This window comes from Tribolium castaneum, chromosome 1 (assembly GCF_031307605.1).
Source record: "Tribolium castaneum strain GA2 chromosome 1, icTriCast1.1, whole genome shotgun sequence".
Taxonomy (NCBI): domain Eukaryota; kingdom Metazoa; phylum Arthropoda; class Insecta; order Coleoptera; family Tenebrionidae; genus Tribolium; species Tribolium castaneum.
Genome location: NC_087394.1, coordinates 36,401,279 through 36,428,661, shown reverse-complemented (window position 1 = coordinate 36,428,661; position 27,383 = coordinate 36,401,279). Strand labels below are relative to the sequence as shown.

The 27,383-nt window shown below is 35.8% G+C and overlaps 1 protein-coding gene across 5 annotated transcripts in view; it reads left to right on the top strand.

Annotated features, from left to right (window-relative positions):
- Positions 1-27,383, top strand: part of LOC100141615 (protein TMEPAI) — a 168,165-nt gene that overhangs the window by 135,678 nt on the left and 5,104 nt on the right. For all 5 annotated transcript variants that reach the window (XM_064358494.1, XM_064358499.1, XM_015977474.2 and 2 more), the window contains one exon: positions 12,754-12,929. In XM_064358494.1, coding sequence (XP_064214564.1) covers positions 12,754-12,929 — 176 coding nt within the window. The remainder of the gene's footprint in view (positions 1-12,753; positions 12,930-27,383) is intronic.

Genomic DNA, 27,383 nt, shown 5'->3' with positions numbered 1-27,383 from the left:
CTGCTAAATGCAAAAATTGGTAAAATTTTAAAAAATTCGTAACTAAAAAACTATTGGGAATTTGGCAATTTTCTCGATGCCAATCGATTCCCCGGGTCATTTTGTATAGGTGTGGATCAAACCAGTTCCACTTTTTAGAATAGTTTAGCCATAAATGAGAAAAAAAAAAAAAATTAAAAAAAAGTTAACACCCCCCCTTAAAATCGGTCAATTTTTAAAGTGTCTCAAAATCAAATGAAACCTATTCTATCTTATAGATTTTGATGTGCTCTTTACGATAGAAAAAACCGTTTTCTCCTAGATCTTTTAGTTTGGCTGTAATCGGCGTTTGAAAATTAAAAATTTTTTTGCGAGATTTGAGTCCTATGCTATTTTGTAGAGCTTCTTATTCCGGTTGTCCTCGATTTTTCCGTTTCTCGATAACTCTAATAGTTTCGCCGTAATTGGCGGTTGAAAACTGAAAAAAAGTGTAAATGGAATACCCCTTTTTTGCGTTTTTTTCGAAAACTGTAAGACTTAGAGCAACAAACAAAAAATCGTCTGATAGCGAGTATTTTTTTTAATACTCACTCTAGGAAAGTTTTATGGACTTTTCTATGCTTTTCCAACCCTCTCGAGTTGTCAAAAGTACAAAAAAGTCAATAAGTTTGATTTTTGATGTATGTTTTTTCCATTTTTTGCAAATTTTTTTTTGATTTTTGGTACCCAAACATTTAACGAGCAATAACTCCAGAACTTTTGGAGATAACTCTATGAAGTTTTTTATCGTTGGAAAACTCTGTTAATTATCTATCTTCTTCAAAAAAGATCATTGCAAATAAAGGCAAATAAAAATTAATTTTCAAAATTTATTTTTTTTAATGATTGAGCGTATTTAGACTCAATCAAGTGCAATCTTTTTGCACAATACCTTGGACGAGGAAAATATTTTGGTTTGCATTGGTGGTGATAAATCCGTATCTGAACGCAAATAAGTGCTATCTGTTCTCGGACTGTGTGATTCCATTTTAAAGTGCAATAATTTTTTCACTTACTTTCGATCGTCACACATTATTACTTTATTATTTTATTTGTGTATATTTCTACGCCTTAACAAATATCGATGAGACTTTAGACTCTGCATTCCAAATATTTCAATGACTCGACCTCATTCGGAGGCGGTCCGATAAATCACACAATATTATAAAATTAATTAAAGCAATGACGAATTTGGGAAAACTACCCTGACTTTGGTACTGAATTGATTCGTAGCGTAAACAGCGATAAGGAGCAGTGTTTTATCGCCGTGTTTATTGTTTATGTTTCGCCAATTTGCATTTTGAGTAAATATGTTGTAGAATTTTGACCTCGGAATGCGGCCGAATGACTTTTTTTCGATGTTGTTTACGTTCGATTCGCTGAGATTCGGGTTCAAAACGGTCGGTCGCGTGGTATTTGCACTTGTGATAACGTTTTTTTGGCGATAAGAGAGACAAATGCGCCCTTTAATTCTTTCAAATTTCTAACAAAATAATTAAAAAACAATAGTGGAACCCCCTCGAAGGGGCCTAGAGCCAGCCCCCCTGCGATCCTCTTGTTTACAAGCTATGTTTTGACTCGCATCCACATTAATTACGGAAATAACCGAAGGTCTCTCGGACGCAGTGATAAGAGTGATATCAGTAGCGCAAGTGAGGAAGCATTATTCAGTTTACTTCAACGGCAATCTGTGACGGTCGCTTTTTCTAGACGGTCGATGAAAAAGCGTCGCGACGCGAGTTACGTGCCACATGTAGGGATTTCAAGTGGATTAAATCAAGTCGACCTGCTGGATTGGTACGTTAAAAAGTGTCCACAAATTTTTTTTCTTACGTAAAGAACTCACTTTTATCGTGGTTTTGTAAAGGGTTGAGTGTTTATCGAAATTAATTCTTCAAAAACTCAAGGAATATACAAACTGTTTCCTCTAAATTAGTAGTATTTATTTGAAAGTTCGTTCTATATGGTCTATCACTTTAAATAGGAAGCAATTTTTTTACTTATTTGATTCACGGCTCATCGTCTGTTGTTAGTTTAATTTGAATATGATTTCATTAATTAATGGGACAGGTGCACGTATAGTTTCCTAATTATTTATTGCCCTGATGAAGTCTCAATAAAGGTGGCAAAACGTTGGTAGTAATAAATTAAAAAAAAAACAAAAACTGCACCTTGTCCCCCAATAATTAAGTAAATACTCAAAGTTTTCACTTAGTTTACTAACTAACTGAAAATGTCTAAAAAAAACAAAAAAAAACACAATTTTTGACAAATTCGGCGATTTTTCGCCGTACTTTTTAATAATAATTTGGCGAAATATTTATGATTTATAAATTATAAATTATTTTTTTTGTGTGATAACTTCTTTTCCAATTTTGAACACATTAAAGGAAAGGTTTAAGCATCATCTGTAAAATGTCTTAAAAACGATTGCAAAATTTTGAGGAATGGCATAGTTATTGATTTTAGAGGATTCATAAATCTTTAAAAAAATCCAAATATTACAAAATCTTTAAAAGTTGGATGTAGGAGAACGGAACACCTGTATTTTTCAAACTTGGGCAAAACGTTAGCTAGAATGTGATTTTGCGCCGAATATTTGTCCAAGTTAATGAATTAACCTGAGGATGGTCATAATCCAAACATCCAATTTGTGTATCAGTCTAATATTCAGTTGGGTCTTTCAGCCACCACCACCTTTGTCGCCTCGTTCACGCCGAAACAAATTTCAATTGAACGCTTTTAACGCAATTATCTGGGAAATTCGCCGATTTGCCAGTTGAGTGGTTCACAAAACGTGGTGTAAAAAATCCCCAATTATTGTTTATGCAAATAAATAGTGGAGCATCCGGCTCGTCGTTCCGACCGATTTCTGTGATGATTATTTGTTAGCGCAACCGTTGTATTTACATAATTTATGAACGGCCATAAAAGTAAATGCAGCGTGTATAATAACAGATCTTCACGTATAAAACTGTCAATTTAAATTATTTATTGATAGACGAGGGAAAAAAATCAAAAGTGTTGGACACTAGTGCTTATCTTTCGTTTCATTAACCCATCGATTATTTGTCGTAAACAGATGCACCACTGTGGTGTTCTTGATGGTGTTGGACTCTCGTATACGATATCTTATCATGACGATTGTGTTTGGTTTACAGAACGTCTAGACTCTTGATTCCGGGAAATGCCCATCTTTGTTTCATTGCATTGTGTTTGCTTTTGATATTGTTTCAATTAGTCGACGGAAGCTGCCAACAAGCTTTTTTATATGCATTCGGAATTTGTTTCCTTTGAGGTTTTACAGCGATAAGCACGGCCACTGGGAGGAATTACCGCTTTCTTGGACTCACAACAAAGGAAAATGCACTAAATCATAATTTTTTAATCGATTCTTATATAAAATCAATTTTATTGGCGATTTCTGGCTGCTTAAAACGTTTTGAGTCGTCAAAAAGTGGATTTGTTAGTTTGTTTGCGCATTTAATTCACTAGATTTGAATTCACAATTATAACGAAATTGAATTGGTGGTATTTTACACGCCTTAGTTCATTTTTGTGCGAAATAATATCAAAAATAAACAAAAAAAAAGAAAAAAAAACACAAAAGTTTTGCTATTGTTACAAATAGCTTGTAATAAAATTTAACGACGATAAGAGCAACTTCCTTAAAAGGTTTTAATTAAAATGACAAGTTGCAACGTTTCGTTTATATAATAAACAACATCAGGCTAAAAAAAAAATATTTAGCTCGTTTTTGAACAAGAAATTCGTTTTTAAAAAAAATGTGGTCAACAGAGTTTCATTACTAAAACCGAAAAAGCACAAAGTTAATTAGGTATTGCACAAAATTTCGTTAAGAATTTTCGTAAAATTGACCGATAATGGTATTACTTAATAAACTGGCTGCAAAGTCGCGAAATTTGATCAGCATTGATGTATTTTTTTTTCATTCGAGTTTGTTCGTTTTAAAGCGGAAAAACTAAAAGTTTTGTCGAAAAGTGTGCCAGGATCAGAAGCCTATTTTTTACTTTTCAGTGGTTTTAAAAAAACTTTTTTTTATATTTGTTATTCGTGTCGAAAATCGGAATAAATCTTCCGCCTTGTTGGCTGTCTGGTGCTAATCTCGCCTCGTCTGAGTGAAAAATCGTCGCACCCTTTAGAAAATGTGAAAGAAAAGCAGCATATCCCCCATGACATAATCCCACCACCTGCACAATGTAGATTGTTGCGAGGAGTAATCTTAGTGATGCGTGCTTTGGATTTGTCTGTTTAATATCCAGACTGTGTAATCCACGGACGAAATTAGCCTGTTTACCGCTGTCATGCACACATTCTTATGTGAACACCACCCGTTCGTCTTGTTAAGACGAGACTCCTCTGAAAAATGCTCCCGTCTGTCACGGCCCAGCTATATATAATTTTTTTCGTGTCGAAGACGCCGTTTTGTTGTAATAAATCTAATCCAGCGCTCGTTAACGTACCCGAAATAATTACACCCTTTTTAATTATGATTCATTTGGGCAAAAATGAATGGGTGCCCTCCCACACCCATCATCCAGACGCTATTAGACATAACATAAACATTGTTGGGTGGGAGCAATGTTTACCCGAAAGTTTCCATGTTTTGATTCAGTTTCTGAGCGGGAATTTTTAGATTCCCGTCGTCGTCTGTAGGGATGTTCCCGCTTTTGATCAATAACTACGCAGGATTGCGTGCGCTTGCTTCTATTCTCCCCCAATTCGGTCCATTCATAAAAACCGCCGCCATCGGAACAAGTTCGCCGTTGCCACGGAAGAGGGGAACGAAAAGGGAGAGTTTGGCGAAAGTGATATTTCGAAGCAAAAATGGAACGCCGGAAAACGGGCTTGCTTTTCTTACGGGATCAATCGATACAACTGTATCACTCTCGCCGAGAGGAGATTTTACATTCGAACGGGCTTAAATATTTACTAGCCCTCGCGGAACGCTGATTCTTTTCATTGGGGACTTAAACCCTTATTTATTCAGGAACGACTCAATAATAGCCCAAACTAATTTGCGAGCAAATTATTGTATTTAGTTAAAATTCTCATTATTATTTTTGAAAGAAACTGTTATTTACTGCTCATTTATTGTTTTTACTTTGCATTTATCATTTTTACTGAACAAAAATAATTGACGTTTAAATAAAAAAAAGGATTAAACTCGTAACAATTCAGATTTTTCTCCCAGTTCTAAAATTAATCTTTTTTGGTTGAAAAAACGTGAAATTTGTGATGTGTTATGGGCAAAATGGTGCGAAATGTTTGGGTTGCGTCACCCAGCCGCGTAAAGAATCTGTCGTAAATTAAGGCAAAGAAGGTCTGAAATAATCGAGCGAGACTAGACAATGGCCCATTACCATACGCATATTGCATCTTGCTGGGTTCCGGATTGCATTCCGTCGCGGTGTCGCTCGTACGTCATCATGTCGTTACTGACACGCTCAGGAATTCTTACTTAATCCGATTGTTTGTGGGGAATGTCGCGCCACGAAAGAGTTATTGGGACTTTAGTTTAAGGCTAGGAGAAATCGAACTTGGCTGCGCTCACTCGTTTTGGCAAACATTATCCTCGTTAAACAAAATCGGTCTTTTCATAACTGGTAGTGTTGTGTTCAAGTCGTCCAAAAAATAAATGCCCGCACATGATACTTGTTACTTTCGACAATTCGTTGTTTTTAAACATTTTATTTTACATTGTATTCCCTGATAGTATATTTTAATCGTGTTTATGTAAACCTTTCGTATTTGTTGATTTTGCTTTCAACTAATCTATTTTTCTTTGTTTCAGGTAAGTGTTCACAAGGCCACCACCGTGATCCAAATCCGGCATCTTTCCCCGAACTCTGTCTAGGTTTGCCTTAGTCACGTGTAATGAATAACATTTTTGCGGTTTGGCCGCACTAGACGTTTTTCCGCGAAAACTCAATCCTAAAATATCACAATCGGTAAAAGAGCGCGCGCCGCACAGTCTACCATACAATTTTCCTCAATCGGAAAAAATTTGATTCGCAAGAGGAAAGTTTGCGGAAAACATTCAACATAGAATTTTATGTACCTAACAGAATACAAGTAGTTTCAAGAAAAAAAAACTGAATTGTTTTTGATTTTTTGCGGATAATGGCCACTTGTTATTGCCAAATTGTCTCTGCCAACCGGCTCTGGCCCGAAGGTGGACACGCGTTATTTATGGACGCTTCCCAGAACAGGACCGGGGCAAGGGCAAATGGGCCCCAACGATGATCAGTTTTTAGTTAAATATATTATTTTAAAAAGGCTGTTTTGAACTACGTTTTTCTGATTTTTAATTTTTTATCAGTTTACCAAATTCAGTTTTTTTGAAACGTTAATTATACGTTTAGAACAAACGTAACGAATACTATTATTAACAACGTTAAAGTTCTTTTGCGTTTTTACGAAAATACAACTTTAAGTTTAGATGTTCTTTAGATGTTTATAATTGGTTAAAAAAAAAGAAAAAAAAAAGAAAATGTAATTATATAAACAAATAACAACGTTGTTATTATTTTTTTTTTTAAGAAATGTCATGGACCTAAATACACCACTGATTATTGTTTATTATTTTTGGTGCGTTTTTTATATTTGGTTGGGGTCCGCCCTTTGCCCTTTGAGCTTGTAGCGCTTAAAAATCCTCAGGCGGTAGTAAACTGGTCATAAAACTATTTTAGCATTTGTCGAGTGTTAGAACCGGGGCTTTAGTTTCGATTTTTCCGCATAGACTCATAAAAATGTTTAATTTAAAAGCGCTAAAGTGTGTCTTACACGTGTTTCACACCGTTAATTGTAACACACCGCCGAAAAGCTATCATTCACCTGCGTCATATTCGAAAGCACGCACCCAAAAAAAATATCTCATCGAGGAATCCGTTTTAAATATAGCCGCGTTCTATTTCGGTGCACTTTCAGCTATTTATAATTAGCACTTAATCAACGCCAAGTTTTCCGAATCGTCAGTCTGTTGTTATTATTTGGGTATTTGTTGCATCGATCGTGTCGTCTCGCGATTCGGATTTGTTTTAGGGGCGGGGGCGGCACGTGCCAATCAATTAACAATCGTACGGTCACGTGTGAAAGCAGACGGCGCTCGCAGCGTCATCTGTCGACGGCCTCCGTCGAAATATCGACCCGCCGTCTAGACGGTACATTATAAATAGGAAGTTGTTTAGCCCGCGATATGTATTTTATGGTTATTGACTAATCATAATGCTGCAGGGGTTATTAAGGCTGCTGTACGAGTGTGTTGTGTCTACAGTGACGACGACAAGGACGGATTCGGTCAAATGCCGTTACGGAAAAACAATTATTCAACTAATCGGTTTTTGTTGGAAGAATTGTTGCATGTCGTTCGTTTACAGGAAGTTTTCGTGAATTTTAGGGGCGGGGCCGTCAGGAAGGAAGCACTTTGTGATGTGTGATCGTATGATAAACATTGCAGGTGTTTACTTTTAACCGCGATTGTCGCGAGGCAAAACGCGAAACCGACTTTACTTACACCTCAATGTGTGCACTTTATTTTATCTCAAGTGGACGCCTTTGTCTATTTTTTTTTAATTACATCAACTACTAGACGGAAAATTTTCGATTTTCTCAGGATTTTCGTCATTTTAACATTTTAATTTGTTTAGATTTTGGCCGATTACGGAGGCATTTTTATCTATTCACTTATAAAATTCACAACTTGAAAACTAAAAGTCCTAGAGCAAAAGGGTTTGTTTCACCAAAATCTACAATTCATCTCACGTATTATACCATTCTTGTTGTTGGCAATATTTACGTTTCCAAATTTTTTGCCCATAATTATAGTGGTCATAGCAAAAAATCAAAAAAATCAATTTTTTTGAAAACTCGCTCTAGCAAAGTTTTATTCCCTTTTCTATGTCTTTTGAACCACCTACACCCTTTAAAAGTGCAATAAAAGACAATTGGTCCGATTTTAAGCTGTTTGACTTTTCCGATTTTTGCGAGATTTTTGCCGATTTCCGGTATCCGGAACAATTATCGAGCAATAACTCCGGAACTATTCGAGATAATCCTATAAAGTTTACTATCGTAGGAAAGCTCTTTTAATTATCTATCTTTTTCAGAAAAGATTATTGTTCTCCGACTAATGGTTTTCCAAAAAATTGCAAATAAAAGCAAAAATAGGTACAATTTTAAAAAATTCATAACTAAAAAACTATTGGGAATTTGGCAATTTCCTCGATGCCAATCGATTCCCCGGATCATTTTGCATGGGGTTGGATCAAAATCGTTCCACTTTTTTGAATAGTTTAACCGTAATTGAGAAAATAAAAAAAAAATTTAAAAAGTTAACATCCCCCCTCTTAAAAATGGCCAGTTTTAAAAGTGCCTGAAAATCAAATAAAACTGATATTATCTTAAGATTTTGATGTGCTCTTTACGATGGAAAGCGTTTTCTCCTAGCTCTTTTAATTTGGCCGTAATCGGCGTTTGAAAATTAAAAAAAAAGTGAAAATGGCAACCTTTTTTTTGCGTTTTTCTCGGAAACTATAAGACTTAGAACAACAAACAAAATGTTCCATTGAAATCTACGGCTCATTTTACATACTATATCATTTTTTCACAAGAATTAAAAATTAATTTTTTTTTCAAAGTGGAAAATTTTATTTAACAAAAAAATTCATAACTCAAAAACTAAAAGTCGTAGAGCAAAGCGGCTTGTTCCAATGAATTCAGCGGCTCATTTTCTGTATTACACCAACTTTTCACGAGATTTACAATTTTCAATTTTTTTGCTTAGAATTTTAGTAGTCAAGGCAAATACCTCCAAAAAAATGGAAAAAAGAATTTTACGAAGATTTTTTATTTCCCTGTTTCAAATCCTTCGTATTCCCACATTAAACCCGTAATCTCAAACCTTGAAATTTTCCCCAGAGGCTAGCACATAAGCATTATCAAAAAAAATTGAAACCCCAGGAGAAATTTAAGTCGCGTGTCATTTATTGCCAGCACCCGTCCATAGTCCAAATACGGCATAAACTGAGTTTATTGTCGCAAGTTGAACAACCTTGCAGAAAATGTATGTCACCATCGTGGTAGTCGTCGTCGTTGTCTGAAATCGCTCTACAAAAACATTATTGCAAAATGAAAATATGCAAATGTCGCTTTGTTGCGAAACAACCACCGGCACTTAAGGTTGGATGTTTGCGATGTTTTGGTTCGATGCGTTACCGCTAGGGGGCGCACTCGCGCTCCGAATTAACATTATTCAGATCAACAAACACACGAGGAGGGATGCAGTCGAGCCAAATCGATATGTCTGGCCACTAGAACTGCCTCGGCCAGACAGTGTGACCTAGAGCAAGCTACCTTTATGACACACTTTTCTCTATCACATGTATGGAGAGGCGACTGTATTGTTTTAATCGGGGAATAGAAACGTCTAGACGGGAGATTATTACTTGGGAAAGGCGCTGCTGCTTGCTATATTGCACATTTTCATTGCTTGATTAGAATAGAAATTGGTTTTTTAACGATTTTAGCTTGATTTATTCGTTGAAAGGTTTCAACACTTGGGGGCGTTCAAGACAGCTCATTTCTTCTTAATTTATCTTAAAATGTGATTCGACCTAATTCCTGATTATTAATGGCCTGTGACGAATTAATTACAAGGTTTTTCCTAATTTTTTGCTAATTTTGCTAATTACTACCAATTATAATAGTGGCACAGCAAACATAACATGGAACATTAAGTTCCAAATTTTTGATAAAAATCGACTTAAAATTTAAAATTATTTATGAGGCAACAAGGATTTTTTTATTGTGCTGTTTGAAAAATAAATTCATTATTTCCAAAATTTTGATTTTAAAAATTTTCGAAATTCTGTGTTAAATCCTAAAGTAGTAAAGTTTAAAGTTATTAATGAGGCATTGTTTTTTTTTTTAAATAGTTTTATTTTTCTAATGAACAAATGAAAAAAAAAGAAAATTGTCAGTGATATCTGATATGTGTCCTTTAGGGCAAGGACCTTTTTTTTAATCATTGTCGACATTGTTGGAAAAATGTTCTCCTTCGTTTAGAGAAAGGTAATAGCTAAAGTGTGGTTCACGGAATTTTTTTTATATGCAAGTATTTGAAGAAATGACAGGTGTTTGAAAAAGAATGTTTTTTTTAATTTTAGGCCTTAAAACTTTGCTTTTTTCGTTGCAGTATACTTTAATTTAATTTTAATTGAACTCATGGCCAAAGGGCTGAGTGAATCACCTTGAAAAATACCTCTTTTGAAGTGTTCTTTTAGAGTTAAATTTAAGGTTGTTTTGCTAAAGTTCTCAATATCAGTTAAAATCTTTTTTTTTTGAGCGAAATCATTTTCTTTGGAAAGGCCATTATTTGATATCTCCTCCTTATTTAAATTAGGATTTTTTCATTTATTTCGTTTAAATTGCAGAGACAACTTTTCTGTATTACTTTGCCAAATACAGGAGTTTATTATTGAAATTTTTTACAAATTTGGAAAAGTGGGTCAAAGTCCGCTTTTGCGCCCCTTATCAGTGCGATAAGCGACCGCATTTCCTGGCTGTTGCATTTCTGAAAACCTGCGCGTGAATTCGTGGAAATTCCGCGTTTTCTCGATCGCGATAAGTCTTATCTCGTTTCGTTTCTAAAAATATAAATGTAACGTTGTTGTGCTCCCTCCCCCACAATGATGCGTCGGGACGTCCGTGTAGGTTTAAAGTTGTCGATCAAACGAGATGAAAATGTATGTGACACCTCAGACATGTTTACTTAAGCTAAGTATTTCTCAAGGTGTTGAAAAGTCAACACGCTGTAAAAAGTCGCTATTTATAATTCGGTATAACGCGTCAGAAAAGTAGTGTACAAAGAGGGCCCAAATCTCATGCAGCACACGAAATGTTGTCGAGAAACGGCCGATATTTGCATATAACAGCAACTTGTCCGGTCCAGACAAAATAAAATTTCGGTTTTATTTCATTGCTGGGTCGTACCTACCGACATCACACCGGTTCAATGTCAGACGAGTACTCGCACAGAATTGGTAAACACACAAGACCCGACTGCGAATTTTGGGGGCAAATATGTCTCAGACGACGATTTTTTGCACTGGCCGCCTTTTTTAATTAACACTTTATCAAATAATGCAGCCACATTGTGCACATGCTTGCACTTGCAATTAGCGACTGGAGTGGAGATTTTCGGACGAAATTTTTACCTGTCCAAGACACTAGACGCGAATTTATGAGCTTAATAAAACCAACTTTGATGGCCAAAAACGAACAAAAATTACACACTGTGTAAACAAATTCAACAACTCTTGGGACAAACAAATATTTGCGAAAACAGATCGGACGATTTGGTGGTGGTGTTTGACGAATGCGATTTGCGTGTAAAAAATCGTTTGCCATAATAAGATAAAATTCAGTTCGCTTCACTTCAATCATACTCGAATTAAGAACAGTTGTTTAAAAAGTTTCGAAATATTTATTTTATTTACAAATAGAATTCAAACTTTAAATAGAGACGCTTTCATAAAACGACCAACAAGTCTTGTTACTTTAAATTATTAAAACGGAAATCAATAAATAAATACCTGCTTGTGAAAAGAAAACAAGGTTGATTTTGAATCATTTATCTTTGAATTTTAAAAACTATTCTATTCGCTCCAAGTTTCAACTAATTCTTACGCAAAAGAACTTTCGTTTTTCTATTTAAAAAAAATATCGCCAAAAACGAGCTTGATCTGAATATTTGTCTAATTAAGCCCCGGAGTTTTTAAGAAGAACGAGAAATAACAAAAAAGAAAATACCAAAAACAGACGTACGTCAAAAGAACAAAAAAATGAGAAACAAAGAAAAAGGAAAGAAAAAGTCACGGAAATATAAGTAAAAGGGATAAAGAAATAAAATAACAAGTAATTTAGATTCGTATAAATTTATTGGTATGAATATAATTCGTAATTAAATTGCAAGCTCATTCCACATAATAATTCTTCAACACCACAAATTGTGCAAAATTTCCGTTTTTTTTTTTTCTGAAAACTGCCATACATTGTTAATATTTTTTTACGAAAAAAATATATATGACAACTCATTACAATGAAGATCTCTTGGACAAAAAGTGCCTTGAAAATGGTTTAGATTTTGCTAAAAAAATTGAAAAATATTGAAAAAATTCCTCATCTTTGCAACGATTAAAAAATTTAAAAATTATCCATAATTGCAAAAAAATATATTCAAGGGAATCAATTTAAGGTGGTGTGAGTATAATGTAAATTTGTTACTTAATTACATTTATTGTATTTTTATGGAAAAAAATTAATGTAAAAACTATAAAATAACAAATAACTTTCATGTTGGAAATATCGCTATCGCCTCATTTTGGAGTTATAGTCCCAAACCGTCGAGTTAATTTGGCAATGTAGAATATTCGGCCGTTTTTGCCCGCCTACAAATAACCAATAATCCTCGGAAATAGCGTCGTGTAATTAAATCGGAAATTGTTTTCACACTCGTCTCCCTAAGAGCCTTAATTAAATTAGGGGCTGCAGGTGCGATCCGTCCCACCCCTTCCGGAAGCATTTCGGCGCTTGAATGAGCGCAGGTGTTACCCCCCAAAGAAATATAATTACAACAACAACAAAAAATTGTAAATAAGCGGCAACAAGTGGTCGATCGCCGAAAATGCAGCTACATTTTATGTTGTGTTGCAGTGAGCGATTGGGGCATCTTGGTGCTGGTGTTGTCCGCAATTGTGCTGACGGTGGCGCTGGGGCTCATCACGTGCGTGCTGAGCCATTATCGCCCAGTTACTGCTGGCGAGGGGGCTGCAGACGGGGGCACGGCGGCCCATCCGCACGACGCCGCGCGAACACCGACCACCGCACCCGTAAGTACTCTGTACCCCCACGACTCAAACGGACAACGCACCACAAATTTCGATTTTCAACGACATAAACGGCCGAAAAAACTCAGTACAGTCACGATCAAAAAGAATGCCACCCTGATCTTAGTCGAACTTTTTAGTGGGGGGGGTGTCATTCTTTTTTATCGTGACTGTACATTAATAATGACAAGTGTCAAAGTTAAAAGAGTTGGTTTTCGGTGTCGCTTGTTCGTGCTTTAAAGAGTATATCTGAGAAAAGTGAATAAAAGTAGTAGTTCCGGGTCGCTGAACGCCAGCAACGTATTATAACCTCTCGGATGATGATTTAGTGTTGTCGTTATCGGTTGCGTGTCTGCATTTAATCCCCGCGTGTGCACATAGACGACGGTAATTAGTATCCTATCGAATGGAAAGCGGTTTCGACGTTACGATTGATTGCACGACGCCAGTAATTGCTAATTAGGGCGACATGTGTGCTACAACGGGGGATAAAATTATTGATCGTTTGCGAGATGAATTCGTCTGATTTATTATAGCGCGAAGACGGAAACTTTACAGCTTTTTAGTAGAGTTTGAAGGCGGTGTAAGGATTAAATGGCCAAAAACGGACTTGGCCTACTGAACACTGAGACAAATTTTATGCAATTTAGTGATTTTTCTTCCTGATGTACTTTACAAAATTTCGCGAAAAAAATTGAGTTGTCTCAAATGTGTCTATATAAGTAAAAAACTACATCATTTTTAATACAGTTCGCCGATTTTCTGTTACTCTTGGAGGAAATGTTGTAAAATACTAATCGATTATGATAAGGATAAAGGATAAAAATTAAGGATAAAGGATCAAGGATAAAGGATCAAGGATAAAGGATCAAGGATCAAGGATCAAGGATCAAGGATCAAGGATAAAGGATAAAGGATCAAGGATAAAGGATAAAGGATCAAGGATAAAGGATCAAGGGTAAAGGATCAAGGACAGAGGATAAAAGATAAAAGATCAAAGATCAAGGATAAAAGATAAAGAATAAAGGGAAAAGGAAAAGGAAAAAGATAAAGGATAAAATACACGAGGATCTAAAATAATGTCTTTTCGACCGAAATTAGTTATTTTTGAAAAAAATTGCGTTTCTGGAAAACCAGGTAGAAAAGCAGAAAAGGTCAAAAATAAATGTCGTTTGATTCGTTTGACATAATAATTGTGTTTCTGTTTATAAAACGTGCTAAAAAATGGTCGAAGAAGAGAAATTTTGACTTGGTAAAGTGCTCAAAAAAGCAAAAATAACCCCATTTTCGATACAATTTGGCGATTTCTCGGCGTACTTTTATTAAATTTGGCGAAATAATTGTTGCTGACTAAATGACTTAATTTAGTGATTTAGTGATTTAGTGATTTCTCGTCCTCTTCTAACCAAATTTTGCAAAAATTAAATTTTGACATGTATAAGGCGAACAGTCATAAAGGAGTAAAATTGGGTTTTTAGTTTGTACTTGTGAAACTGTAGTAGTTTTATGTTTTATATTAGAGTCGGTTTAATTAAAGCGGGGTGCTTTCCGTGTGGCCAGAGCTTTGGCCGATTTCCAAAAAGACCTCGCGATAAATAATCTCTAGATTGCGATACCTCGACGCACACGTCCATGCCAAAGCTCGTGGTATGCACAAAACGTTGTGGGAAACCGAAAGTTTGTGACCAAATTAAATGCATGAATCATGTTGATAAATTATTCACGACAGTGTACAGCGTTCGCACCTTTACTTTGCCCCTGAAGAATTCCACTTGTTAACCGAAACGAACGAACGCATAATTAATGCCAAAAACGCATTGTGATGTTTGTTTTCGGTTCGTGTGTTGTTGACTCAATCCCATTACGACTGACAGCATGTCAAACTAAATTAAAACCGAACCACCCGAGGGTGACTGGATATAGATTAGAGACTTTCCACCGTTTTTATCAATACTAGAGGGATTACGACACGTAATTATTGGAACCACTATACAGGCTGTCCCATTAATGGCCTATAAATCTTTTTCTACGAACCCCCTGACTCACCCAAAATTATTTTCAAGTAGCTACACCCTATATATTTTTTCTTATTTTTGGAAGTTGCTTTTTACACTGTTTAATTTTTTTCTCAAAACACGCTTTTTTCAAAAAAATATTATTATATAGTGGCGGTCAGCTCGATTTGCGTGTGCGTCATCAATTTCATTTTTTCATTACCAACACAAAGCTATAAAAAATTATCAAAAACAATGCAAATTTAGACAGCTAAGGGCTATCTAAGGGTGGTATCCTTGAACATTAATTTACATGTGCACTTCGATAACACCGTCAAGTGTCACGAATTTGTCAACCTGACATTGACAGTAAATTATAGACGTCGTCGCATGGTTGTCGAAAGTGTTATCGGTGTTAATCGCAAGTATTTTCCGTTCGTTTATTGTGTTTTGTGATTTGCGTTTCGTTATGTTTTTGATTCTGCGTTTATTAGTTCTTGTTTTATGAATCTGTATTTTTTGTAACAACTCATAATTTAAACACTTCGTAACCTCAAAAAGTATTTGATAGTTTGTCACCGCTATGCCCCTGCTATGTAAACTTAGTGACAGAAATGTCAGATGACGCACACGCAAACGGAGCTGAGCGCTACCATATAAAAACTAAAAATGTTCAAAAAATAGCACATTCACCACTTTGAAGTCCAAATTGGTAGAAGTTTGAAATTTTTTAAAAATAGTTTACGATATAACTTTAATGCTTTATCTAATTATTTTTTTTTGTTCGCTGTGTGTTAACCGTTTTAAAAATTCAGCCATTTTTTTTAAATTCATTACTCTGAACACAGACAGAAGTGGAACAACTGAGCTCTCTGGCGATATTTACGGAACTATCAAAGTCGGGAACGTTTTATTTATACGTCATTTCATTGCCTAACCTTTAGATATCCGTAGTTTGAACTTGGTGCAAGTCCTATTTGTTTACGGCTTTTGTAAGAAAATATTAATTTTCAGTTATTATTATAACTTGCTATTTGTTATATGATAAAAAAGCGATGGGATGATGGCCTTCCCCCCACTGTGTATGATGTGTTGCCTATAAATTTTCAATTTGGGGCACTTAGGCCGGCTCGTTCTAGTCGCTGGTTTATCTCAAGACCACTTTATCAGTGTTACGTTCAATTAGGGAGCCTCTTTCGGCTCATTAGTCCTCTTTCACGCCACCGCCTCCACAAAGTCCATCGTTTTCTGAAGTAGGTGTGCGTGTGTTGAAATTTTCATAACGGTCTTTATGTGGTCGGTACTGCTTCGCCAAACACGCTTCGCTTTTCCAGACAGACAGACACTCTCAATTTGTCAAAGCTTTGAATTTCTAAATTGGATTCAGCAAAAAGCCGACTTTTATATATTATAGCCATGCGCGCACCCGCCACCCCTTTTTATTTTTTCCGTTTCCGCGTGCATTTTCCCACCCGAACATCCGTTCGTTCGTTCTGAACCCGACAGCCAACCAACCCTTTCGAGTGCGTGCGGAAACCCCTTTGTCTGGGCGCTCGAGGCCACGGGGCCACGTCCCGTCTGTCGGGGGTGTCTGATGTCGGCGTCTGTCGTAACGACGCGCCACCCTCTCGCTCCCACACGAACTAAACGCAATTTCAGACACCAACCCGGCAGACGAACGGAAAAAACTAGAGAAAGCGCTTGTGGATTGACAACGATTTGGTGGTTTCAAAGACGAAAAAATCGGGATACGGGTAATTAATAGGGTGTCTGACGGATTTGAAAGGGAAAATTCCGAACAATCTCTAGGTTTTTTTGACTTCCTTTCTTTTCCCTTCTTGATATAGCGAACTTTTCAGTTATTGCAAAAATGCGTTGAAAATTCGAAAATTTTCTAGTTGGTCTTATACATTTTTCACGGATCCTTAGTCTGTATAATTATTCTTTTACTCTCACGGCCCCTTGTTGACTTCTCTTCTCTACCATCTCTTTCTGATCATAATTGTTATAACAGAAAAAGTCTGGCGGACTTAGAGGAAAAAGCCCAGGCAATCAAGACCAAAAGAGCTTTAGTAAAAAATTTAATTATTTTTAGAATCGACAAAGTTCAGTTTTAAATGAAAAATAAATCAGAAACTCAGAAGAACTGTAAAATTTATGAAGATAGTGCCTTGTTTTTTGTCTTTATAAGTTGCAATTACTGCAAAAATGCATTTAAAAGTTTGAAAATTTCGACAAAGACTGAAGTATTTAATGAATGGGTGTACAAATTTTTCAAGGAACAATGAAAATAGATCTTGTCTTTTCTACGCCTTCTACTCTTCTACACTTTATTTTTAAATTGTCATGGTATACCTACGGAGACGAAGCTTTTTCAAAAAAAAAAAATACACAAAAACTAAAAATCCCAGAAATGTGGGACTTTACCACTTTCTAAGTTCTTAAAAAAATCACATACACGGAGGAAAAGAGAACGTATTTCGTAGCCAACGCTGATCTCTATGGGATTATTAGTTTTTGAGATATAAATTTTTTAGTAGACTCAGTTATGTTAAACATGAATCAAAATTCCAATTAATTCCAAAAAAAAACAGTCACAAAATGTGACTTTTTGACTAAAGTAAATTGTATTTTATTATAAATCAAGGTTTTAAGAAAACTTACACTATTTCGAAATCGGTTTAAAGACGGGAAAAATACAAGTAGTACCTTTACTTACAATTATTTTTGACTTTTGTTATCATTTTAATTTTGATTATCTTATCAATTTCGTCTATTTATTGTTCTTTGCCATACTTACAGTTTTACAAAACATTACATATTTCCCAATATCGAAAAAATTTAATTATGATGTCACAGTTGAACATTGTTTATTTTACGGAGAATCACCAGCAAAATTAAAATGTTATAGAGGGTGATTCGAGGTCTTTGTCAAACTTTTCGAACATACAATCGATACATGGAATGTTGGAAAAAAAACTTTGAAAAGCAGTTAAAAATCGGTTTGTTGAGAGTAATTCGCGTGTAGCGCGTAATTAGCCAACTCTCGATGATATCACCGTAGTCATAGTCTGCGACCTTGTCGCGGTTTGGAATTACGTGCACGTAATCCCATCGCGTTGCATTCGCCCACGCTAATTGCGTATGACATAATAGCATCGGTCCCCTATCAGCGCTTTGCGGCAGCAGTGACTTTCACTCTTTCGGCGTCGCGACGCCCTGCCATAAATTCGGAGGAATAATGCAGACGCAGTCAAGGTGACTTTGGGACGGACGCACACGCACCACCCGTCTCTGTTGCTAAATCGATGGGACACATCCTCTGACCCAGTCTGGGGCACAGAGAGGAGACGATCGATTCCATTCTAGCCTAGACAAGGAGCGATTTCCGCAATTGGACCCCACGCAGATCCATTGTAATCAGCATCAGCAATTTATTAAAAAAGAGGATCGGGTTTGTGAGAGCTAGGTGTCGCGTTGAAGAAGACGCCGATTCAATAACTACGTCAAGGCCGGATGCCGAGACCTGGGGATTCGTGGAAGTTGCGATCGAAGAAGAGGTCAAGGGATGGAAGCTACGGACGGGAATGGAGAGGGCTTTCCGGGAAGGGGAGAGGAATTATCCCGATTATTCGGGGGGGAATTTATACGTCCAGGAAAAAGACTGATTCCGAGAAGGGAAAGTTCACACAAAAGGATGATTATCCTTATTATTATCATCAATCAAGAACTTTTTTTTTTCGTTCTATTTATTAAAATCTCCAGATCTTTTCATTTTCTAACTCTTAAAAGCATTGTTACAAAGTATTTTTCTACGAGACTTGCTATTCTGTCTACAGTCGGCAAAAGTGCTGAAATCAATCAACAGTGGAAAAATAAAAAGTCAATTTAATAATTTAGATATCGCAAATTTTGACAAAAACCTGGAATTACCCTAGATCTAGAAATCGGTATTATCATCGTGATTTGTAAAATTTTTGATAACCAACACTTATCTTACCACTGTTTTAACACTCATTTGTTTCTAAAGCACTAGTAACCAGATTTAGTAATCTTTCGTTCAGAATTTTATTAAAGTTATATTCACTTTTGTAAAAAGAAAGTGACAGAATATGCGAAATAGCGAAATCGTTGTTAAGATAATATAAATTAAAATGATAACATAAGCCAGAAATATATCATATAAATCATTTTTGAAATGTGAATTTTAATGAAAAATGATTATATACAATAATACATATTTAAAAAAATATATATTACACCAATCGTTTTCTTACGAAATGATTATGGTAATCTTTTTTAGGGCCTACATTAGAAACATTTTTTGTATGAAATCCCTAAAAGAAATGTATGTCCTAAAAAAATCATGCTGTACATAGGAATAAAATTTAATTGATATAACTTGGACCACCCTGCAGAATTAAGTGTTAATCACTTATCGATTTTGTGAATATTACGCTATAAATAAAAATATTTGCTCTTCGTCAACTTTGGACCTCGCGTCATACCAGATTATTTCAGGTTTTATCAATCAATGAGTTTTAAAAAATAGATTCTTTTTCTTTTTATAGCCGCGATATGTACTCGAAATAACTGATAAAAATTGACAGTTCAAAAGTATGTGTTAGTAATTTTTTTTTTCGAATTGTGTAAAGTCGTTAAATCGATTTTGAATCGAGCGCAGTACAAGGTCTCGGCCCAATATCTATAAATTTTTTATCAGTCGAATTCACCCCAATTTTATCCGACTGAACTAGAAAAAACATCAAAGGCAATTTAGAAAATTTCCATCGGCAAGACTGAAATGATTGTTCGGGGGGAAAACACATCAACTGTCACGTCAGTCCAAAGGTTTGCCAACCGCAAATTAAAAACGTCACGTGATTGCAATGACGTGTGCGTTACAATTTCTTTTTCATTATTGTTTGTATTCAAGCCTTGAACATTGCATTCGCCAATTAATATGTTTTGCGCGCATTTCACTGATAAGGAATCGAAGGCGGTCTAATAATGCAACGGGTTGGTGGTACACCTGCATAGCCACAAATAAATATATGATTCATTAAAAAGAAAACAAGTCCCGACAACAATAACCAGACTTGTTTACTTAATTTAACTGGAATTAAACAAAAATCCTGCCGGTAATTAAACTTGTACTTAAATAAGATTAATTAAGTTGAAAACTTGGCGATTTTCGAAAACTTGGAAACTTTCGGTTGGCAGCGCTGCCACCGCCATCTGTGCGAGTATTAATGAACGCCGTTGATTAATCACAGGGCTACCAACCGCTTTGATTTTTCTAACTAGGTGTTAATGAGGGTTTAAGTGTTTGAAAATCGTGTTATTTGAATTGCTAAAGGTGGCTTCCACTCGTCCTTGTTTCAATTATTCATCGGACGGTTTGTAGGTCACCTACGCGAGCTGCGAAAAAAATGAATGAATAGAGGAAAGAAACGGCTTTGCAATGATTCAGTCGCAGAGACGGGATTTGCCGAAGGTTTTGCACTGAAAAGTGCTCCAGACTGAATAATGAAGGCAATGAGAAGATGGGTTTCGCAAACGGATTTGTTTTGTATGCGAAAGGCCGTAAAAGGGAAATGTTTAAGCACAAAGGAGATATAAAAAATAACGACTAACAAGACAACAAACAAGAGTTTTTCTCTGTTTTCTGGTTCTTTTCTTACAAATTATCATATTTTAAACTTAATGATCGACAAGAATATTAAGGTGACAACGAAAAATAAAATAATTAATTGATTACAGACTACGGAGGACTATGAGCTAGGAAACGAAACGAGATACAAAATCCCCCCCCCCAAAAATAGTTCTAAATTAATTTAAATCCCACCAATTCTTTAACTACTTAGAAAAAATGGCTTTGCACTCTTAACACACTGAGATAAAAAAATATTTTAAAAATTTGCGCTCAGTTCCGTATTTTTGAAAAATTTAACTGCGCTCTCTGGCGACATTAACGGAACTATCGAGGACGTAAACGTTTAGATATCCGTAGTTAAGAGTTTAAAAAAAAAAGTTTAATTGTGTTAATGTTTTTTGATGTTTGGTGTCAGTTGGCTGGAAACAAACCGATTTGTAAATGTTAAAGTTCTAATGCAAGAATGTCTGCATTAAAATATGTCAAGGTAAGTAAATGTGTACATCGGTATAGAAACGACAAAACATAGACAATGACGTACGCCCGCCATGAATTTGAATAAAAGAAAAAAGTTGTTTGAAAAAAGCTCTTAGCTAGGCATACGAGGTCGTTTTTGCTTTCCCAAATGGCACATAATTCGCGTGTCGCCTTTCAATATTCCCTCGTCTGCAGAAAAAATCAAATAAATCACACGCGAATCGCTCGTCTTCCTTTATTTTTTTTTTCGTGGTAGAGAAGGAACGAACGTGATGATGATCATTGAGTCTCCAGGAAAATTGCAAAACATCGTCCACGGAATAATCATACCTCGCAGCAATGATCCATTGATAACCTTAAATCGGCCAGCTGCCATATTATAAATTTGTCCGCGTCTATAAATAGAAAACGCTGTTAATTAGAAGCATTAGATAAAAATAATGAGTCGGCGGAATCGATGACGAATCAGATTTGGGAAAGCAAACACGGCATGAGCCATTATTTCAATGGACGTCTAGACTCGTAGACAAGGTTGTGTAATAATTTTACGACATTTCGGTGCACATTAGCAGCTGTTTGCTCGCCTTGTGCTTACACACGTTACGGTAATTTGGCGAATTTCAACAATTACACCACAAAAATTGACAAAGTCCGCACAAAGTTCAAAGATTATCTCCCCTTGTTTGATGTTCCGGTAAAAAACGATATTTTTCTCTCGCCACGATTAAATTCCTGCTACTATTATTTATAATGATTGATAAAATTAATTATGTGGCCACCACCACTATTGATGGTGGCTTTGACGACTTATCATTGTCCTCGTTTTCCGTCTAGACAATACAACACGCACACAAAGCGAAAAATAAAATGTTTTTTCATTTAAATTATTTTCTGCAACGCTGCGCTGTGCCGAATTTTGCAATCTGTTTATCTAACACAACGGATTTTATCGGAGTGAAAGTGCTACTTATAAATAGCAACAGTCGGACGACCTCTTTGTCTTGAAAAATTACGGCAAACCAGTAGATTAAAACGGGGCTTGTTTTTATCAAGGTGTAATCAGATAGCGAAATTATTTTTGATGGAAAGTTTGATACGTAATCGCCGTTCTCCAAAACTGGGATTCTTCCTTCTGATAAAGCATTATCCACGTAATAATCGCCAAAAAATTCGAGGAATTGCCAACTGGAAAAAGCAATTTTCTTTCGAATACTACAAACTACAAGTTACTTCTTTTCATTTTTCTACAATTTTGTTTTTTTATTCTCACTTTTTTGCACTTCGCTAAGAAAAAACGGTCAAAAGTTGGTGTAGGATTTAATTTTGAGGCTGATTTTTAGTTGAAAAATATGCCAAAAACTGAGCAACATTTCAAAAAATTGTATTATCTGTTGGGTTATACAAATAAATGCATTGTGAATGTGGGAATTTGTTTTCCACATAAATTAGGTTACCTATACATAATACAGGGTGACCCATGGGTGCCGTACATGCTCCATATCACTTTTTTTCTATGCAGGCTAACAATTTGATTTTTTTTGAACGGTAGGTTTTACAATAAGGCACATTATAAAAATATTTTAATTTCTATACAGTGTTCGGAAATGATTTACCCAACTAAGTCCTGTTTTTTTAAATGAAAACTCCAAATTTTTGTTGCATTTTTGAAATCGTTTCACATGGTTTTATCAACTAACCTGTCATAGTTTTTGACTTATGTCAATTTATGTGTGAAGATAATGTTGTGCAAAGACCCATAAAAAAATTTATAACTTCGGAACCATTTGAGATAACTTAACCCATTTTTTTACAGTTAATTCCTTAAGCTTTAGCGCACCTTTTGCAATGAAAGCGAACTCGGAGCCCTTATTTTATCGCCTACTATGATTTTCTGAAATGAATAGCATTTTTTATGAGCTTTTTGTCGATATAAAATTTGTCGGGTCTAATTTAATTTAAAAAATCCAATATTAAAAAACAAAAAATAATTAGTGTATTTTGCAAATAATTTCAGTAACCCAACCTAATAAAAGAAAAAGTATTCGGTATTTTTGTCAAGAGTTCAGTAAACCGTTTCATCTGAAGCTACATTTTTTCGCATTTGCAACGCTTTTCCCTTTTGTAGACTTTTTACCGCATCAATTTTTCTAACCCACTTCCAATTTTTTACCTTCCATTATCCAATTTCCTCCTAAAAAAAAACTCCATTCCACCCCTGCTTTTGACAAATGTAGGTCGCCACCCCCTGCCCACTCTGCAAAAACATCAGCAACACTCAGACCGGAAAATCTATCCTTCAAATCGAAATTTCTCTCCTAATTTTTTCGTCCTTCCTTTAATTCTTTTTCTCAACAAATAATGTAATAGTCACTTGCCATATTCTCCTACACTCTTTAAATGTTTTAAATTATACAAGGTGTATTAAAATGTGCGTGTAACAAAAATGTTAAATGTAATTAACAGGGAGGCACCAGTGTCAAAGTTGACTAGATGAAAATCATTTTAGCACACCTTGTATAATTGCATTATAATAGATCTAGTTATTTTTTTCAGTCCAACTCAAAAACAGTAAAGGTCAAACTTCTACGGTATTTTCCTCGTAATTTGTAACGTCAATTATGTCAGAGTTTGTTTTTCTAAATTATAAATTTGTTTCTTATTTATTTTCGTTATGTAAAAATGGCAAATGCGCGTGACTTGGGCCGGGTTAATTTTTGCGTCTGGTTGATTAGAAAGCGTTATCTTTCTGTTTACTAACAAAGTCTGAGAATCAGGTTGTCGAGATCACCTGACCTCCCCGCCTGTGGCTAAATGGCCATAAGCGAAAGTCTCCCCTTATGCGGCCATGTTTGTATTATTAGCACGGCCGCCTCGATAATCCCTTTCGCATCTGTCGGCTTTTTCTTTCACTGCGATAAGGTGACACAATGCATCGAAGTGGGCCATATGGGATGTCGGCGGCGTGCTGCACCATTCAGGGCCGCCTTATCACAGACGGCTGTGACGTCCGCCGAAGGTGGGGGGAGCGCGCCACGATAGTCAACTGTCTAGACATTCGCCGCGGCACACTTGATCGCAGTTACGACCGAACGTTCGTCGATGACGGTCCTGTTCGAAAAAAACAACGGCGCGAAGTTTCAATCTTCGTTCGCTGATAGTTTCATCAAGCGGGCTGTGCGGAAGTGTCTCACTGTCATGCGACAAAAACTGACAATTAACAGAAAGGTATTTGTTGTTTTTTTTTATTGGTTTGTTTCTGGTGTAGTGCTTGCGCTTATAATTTGTGTTTTTTTACGGTGTAATCATTGCGCGTCTAGACATAATAAAAACGTGGATGCCAAGACGGCCAGAAATAGATTGATTCGTACGTAAATCGACCCCTTTTCAGGCCCACCCGCGCCACCACTGCCCCAATTAATTTCACGGGGTCCCCAAGGTCGGGAATTCGATGCTTCATTAAAATATGCGCCCTCGGAAAAAATTTACCGTTACGGTCCGTTTTGTTGTGTTGTTGTTTTCCGGTTTCCGGCAGACGCAGTGGCGCCGCCAAAATCCACGTTTCCTTGGGGCTTTATTATCGGACACGCGTTCCCAATTAATTATCTTATCGAATGTTTTGTCTGTCTGACAATTTTATTAATTCGAAAAGCATGAATTTTAAGATTTCAATCACAAGCCAATTCCCTGAAATGCGATAAATACGCCAAATAAACTGATAAGCTACGAATCATCGTCTGGTTTCCTTTATTAACAGACAAAGTTATAAGCAATTAATACAATTAATTTCTAATCAAGTGGCCTGTGATTTTGAAGATGGGTTGGTAACACTGAATAAATGTGACATTCTTAGTCATAATTTTACGTCAAAATTTTTCGGAATAGTTGCTTTTTTAGTCGGAAATTTCGAAATTTTTAACCTCATTGAAAAATATCTATTTGAAAATCATAGAAAATGATGTTTATGGCCAAAATTTTGGAATTTTCAATCTTATTTAAGAAAAATACCCATTTTTAAATTCATGGGAATTGATGCTTTTGGTTGAAATTTCGGAATTTTCTAACCATATTTTGAAAAAAACACCTATTTCCAAATTTTAAAAAAATGATACTTCTAGGTCGAAATTTTGAAATTTTTAACCATATTTTGAGAAAAAATTTTATGTTCACAATTTCTCGAAATAGCAAGTTTTCGGTGAAAAACACAGATTTAAGGAAAGCACCTAAAATTTTAAGTATCATTAAACGCCTGTTTTTTAAGCTCCTCGATAATTCCATTTTTTTTTAATATGTGGAAATTTTCTACTTAGTTTTTCGATCAACCCGTAAAGTAAACAAGAAAAAAACAACACATTTTTAAGCTTTATTTTGGCAAAATATTCCAAACCTTATGTTACTCAGTAAAAATTCATAAAAATACTTCTTATTTTAGACGGAATTTTGCATTTATTTGTCACAAAAAAATTTCTGAATTTCATTGCAATTTTATGTGTCCCTTTGGCACAATGTCTAGAATTTAACGAAAATTACTCAAATTTGACTGATGAATTTCGTCCGAACTTTTCAGATTCATAGATAATATTGCATTTTAGATGAAATTTAGAAATTTTTAAACTTTATTTTAACAAAAATATTCGAATTCTCCCGTAATTTTTTCGGAAAAACACATCTAAATTTGCAATTTTTGTGTGTTTACACCTAATAACGCAGATATTAACTAAAAAATCGGCGAATTGGGTAGAAAATAGTGCTAAATTTTGCTTTCGAGCACCCATCTCAAATTTTTTTCTATAATTTTTCCAAACAATACTGACATCATTTTAGCTACGAAGAAATACAATTTAAATTAAGTCTACAGAAATTTTTCAAAATTTGCTAAAAAAATAAATTCAAGAATGCCAACTAAATTTCAAAGTCCCAGTAATTTACAATGTAAAGTTCGTCTCGTGTAATAATGATCCGAAGACGTTTCAGGAATTTTCGGTTGTTTGTTGTTGTAAGATACGAGGGTTGTATTGTATTTATATTGACTGGTGGAGATGTTTAGTCTGATTGCTTCGAGAGAAGCGCTAATCAAGGCAGCAGAGGTGGTTCCGCCGGAAATTGCCTTCTTAAAAGGAAGAAACGTCAAGTGAAAATGTGCAACGAGACTAATTACACGACTTTCGGACGTTGCAAAGAGTTGTGTTGTCGGCGGAAAGGAAAACTTTTAAATTGATTTCGAAACTTTCGAAAACGCCAAAAAACTCTCTTTGGACGCAATACTGTGTTAATTAATATTGTTTTGTCGTTCAGTCTGATGGCCACAACAAATAAATTATCAGTTTTAATTTCTTGGTGTGATAAGACGCGAAATAAATCACACAGTTAACGAAGGAACGTTTTTTTTTTCTAACACATAAATTACAGCTCATTGATAATAAATTCGCACAATAAGTACGTGCAGTTGCAAATTTTTATCAAACTCTTAATTAAATTCGAATTGTTGTCAAGTTTGATAATTCCCCAAAACACCCGAGCAAAGGTTACCCGATTACAGCTCGTGAAGGTTACATTGTCTATTTTTCACGTCTAACATGAAAAAGAAACTTTATCTGCGCCGCCCAACCAGACTTACAAAACTTTGTAACCTCGACGAAAACACGAAAAAATTTGACAGTTGGCTGATTCCGGGTCACGTATGCGAATCATTTTGAAAAGCGGATGACTCACAATATCAACAGTTTGGGTAAACAGCCAAGATAAGACAATTAAACACAGACAGACTTGAATAGAATCTCTCTAATCGGGGGATTTTTCTGGTTTTGTTTTGATTGAAAAAAGTGGGCCCTTGTCTGGCTGACTGGCTGCACCCCGAGGGGGTCACATTGAGCCGGCCGAGGTGGGGGCCCAGACGGCCTTGGCTCTGTCTGGCTGCAGTCTGGCGCAGCAGTCGCCCCCTGCCTGGAGCAGGTGCATGCATGCATGCGTCTGCTGCAACCTCCCCACTGCAATTAAGGCCGGGGTGGTGAGGCCGCGTTTTTGACGCTCAATTGTCACCTTGTGATTCACGACTGAGGCATTTCCACTCGTCTAGACGACGACGTTTATTACATTCGAACTGATAATCATTTTACAACAAACTGGTGGAAAGCCCGAGCCTCCAGAGAAAGCGCACCGAAAATGGAGCGATTTTTTACTATATTTACACTTGCGCGGTTATGCAAATTCACCCAAGCGTTTAACTTTTTTTTATTTAAATAATAAGGCGAATGCAATTTATCTCTTGCGAGTTTTAATTAGGTATTTATCATAGAATTGTTACCTTGAGTCTGTAAAATTGAAAGTCATTTA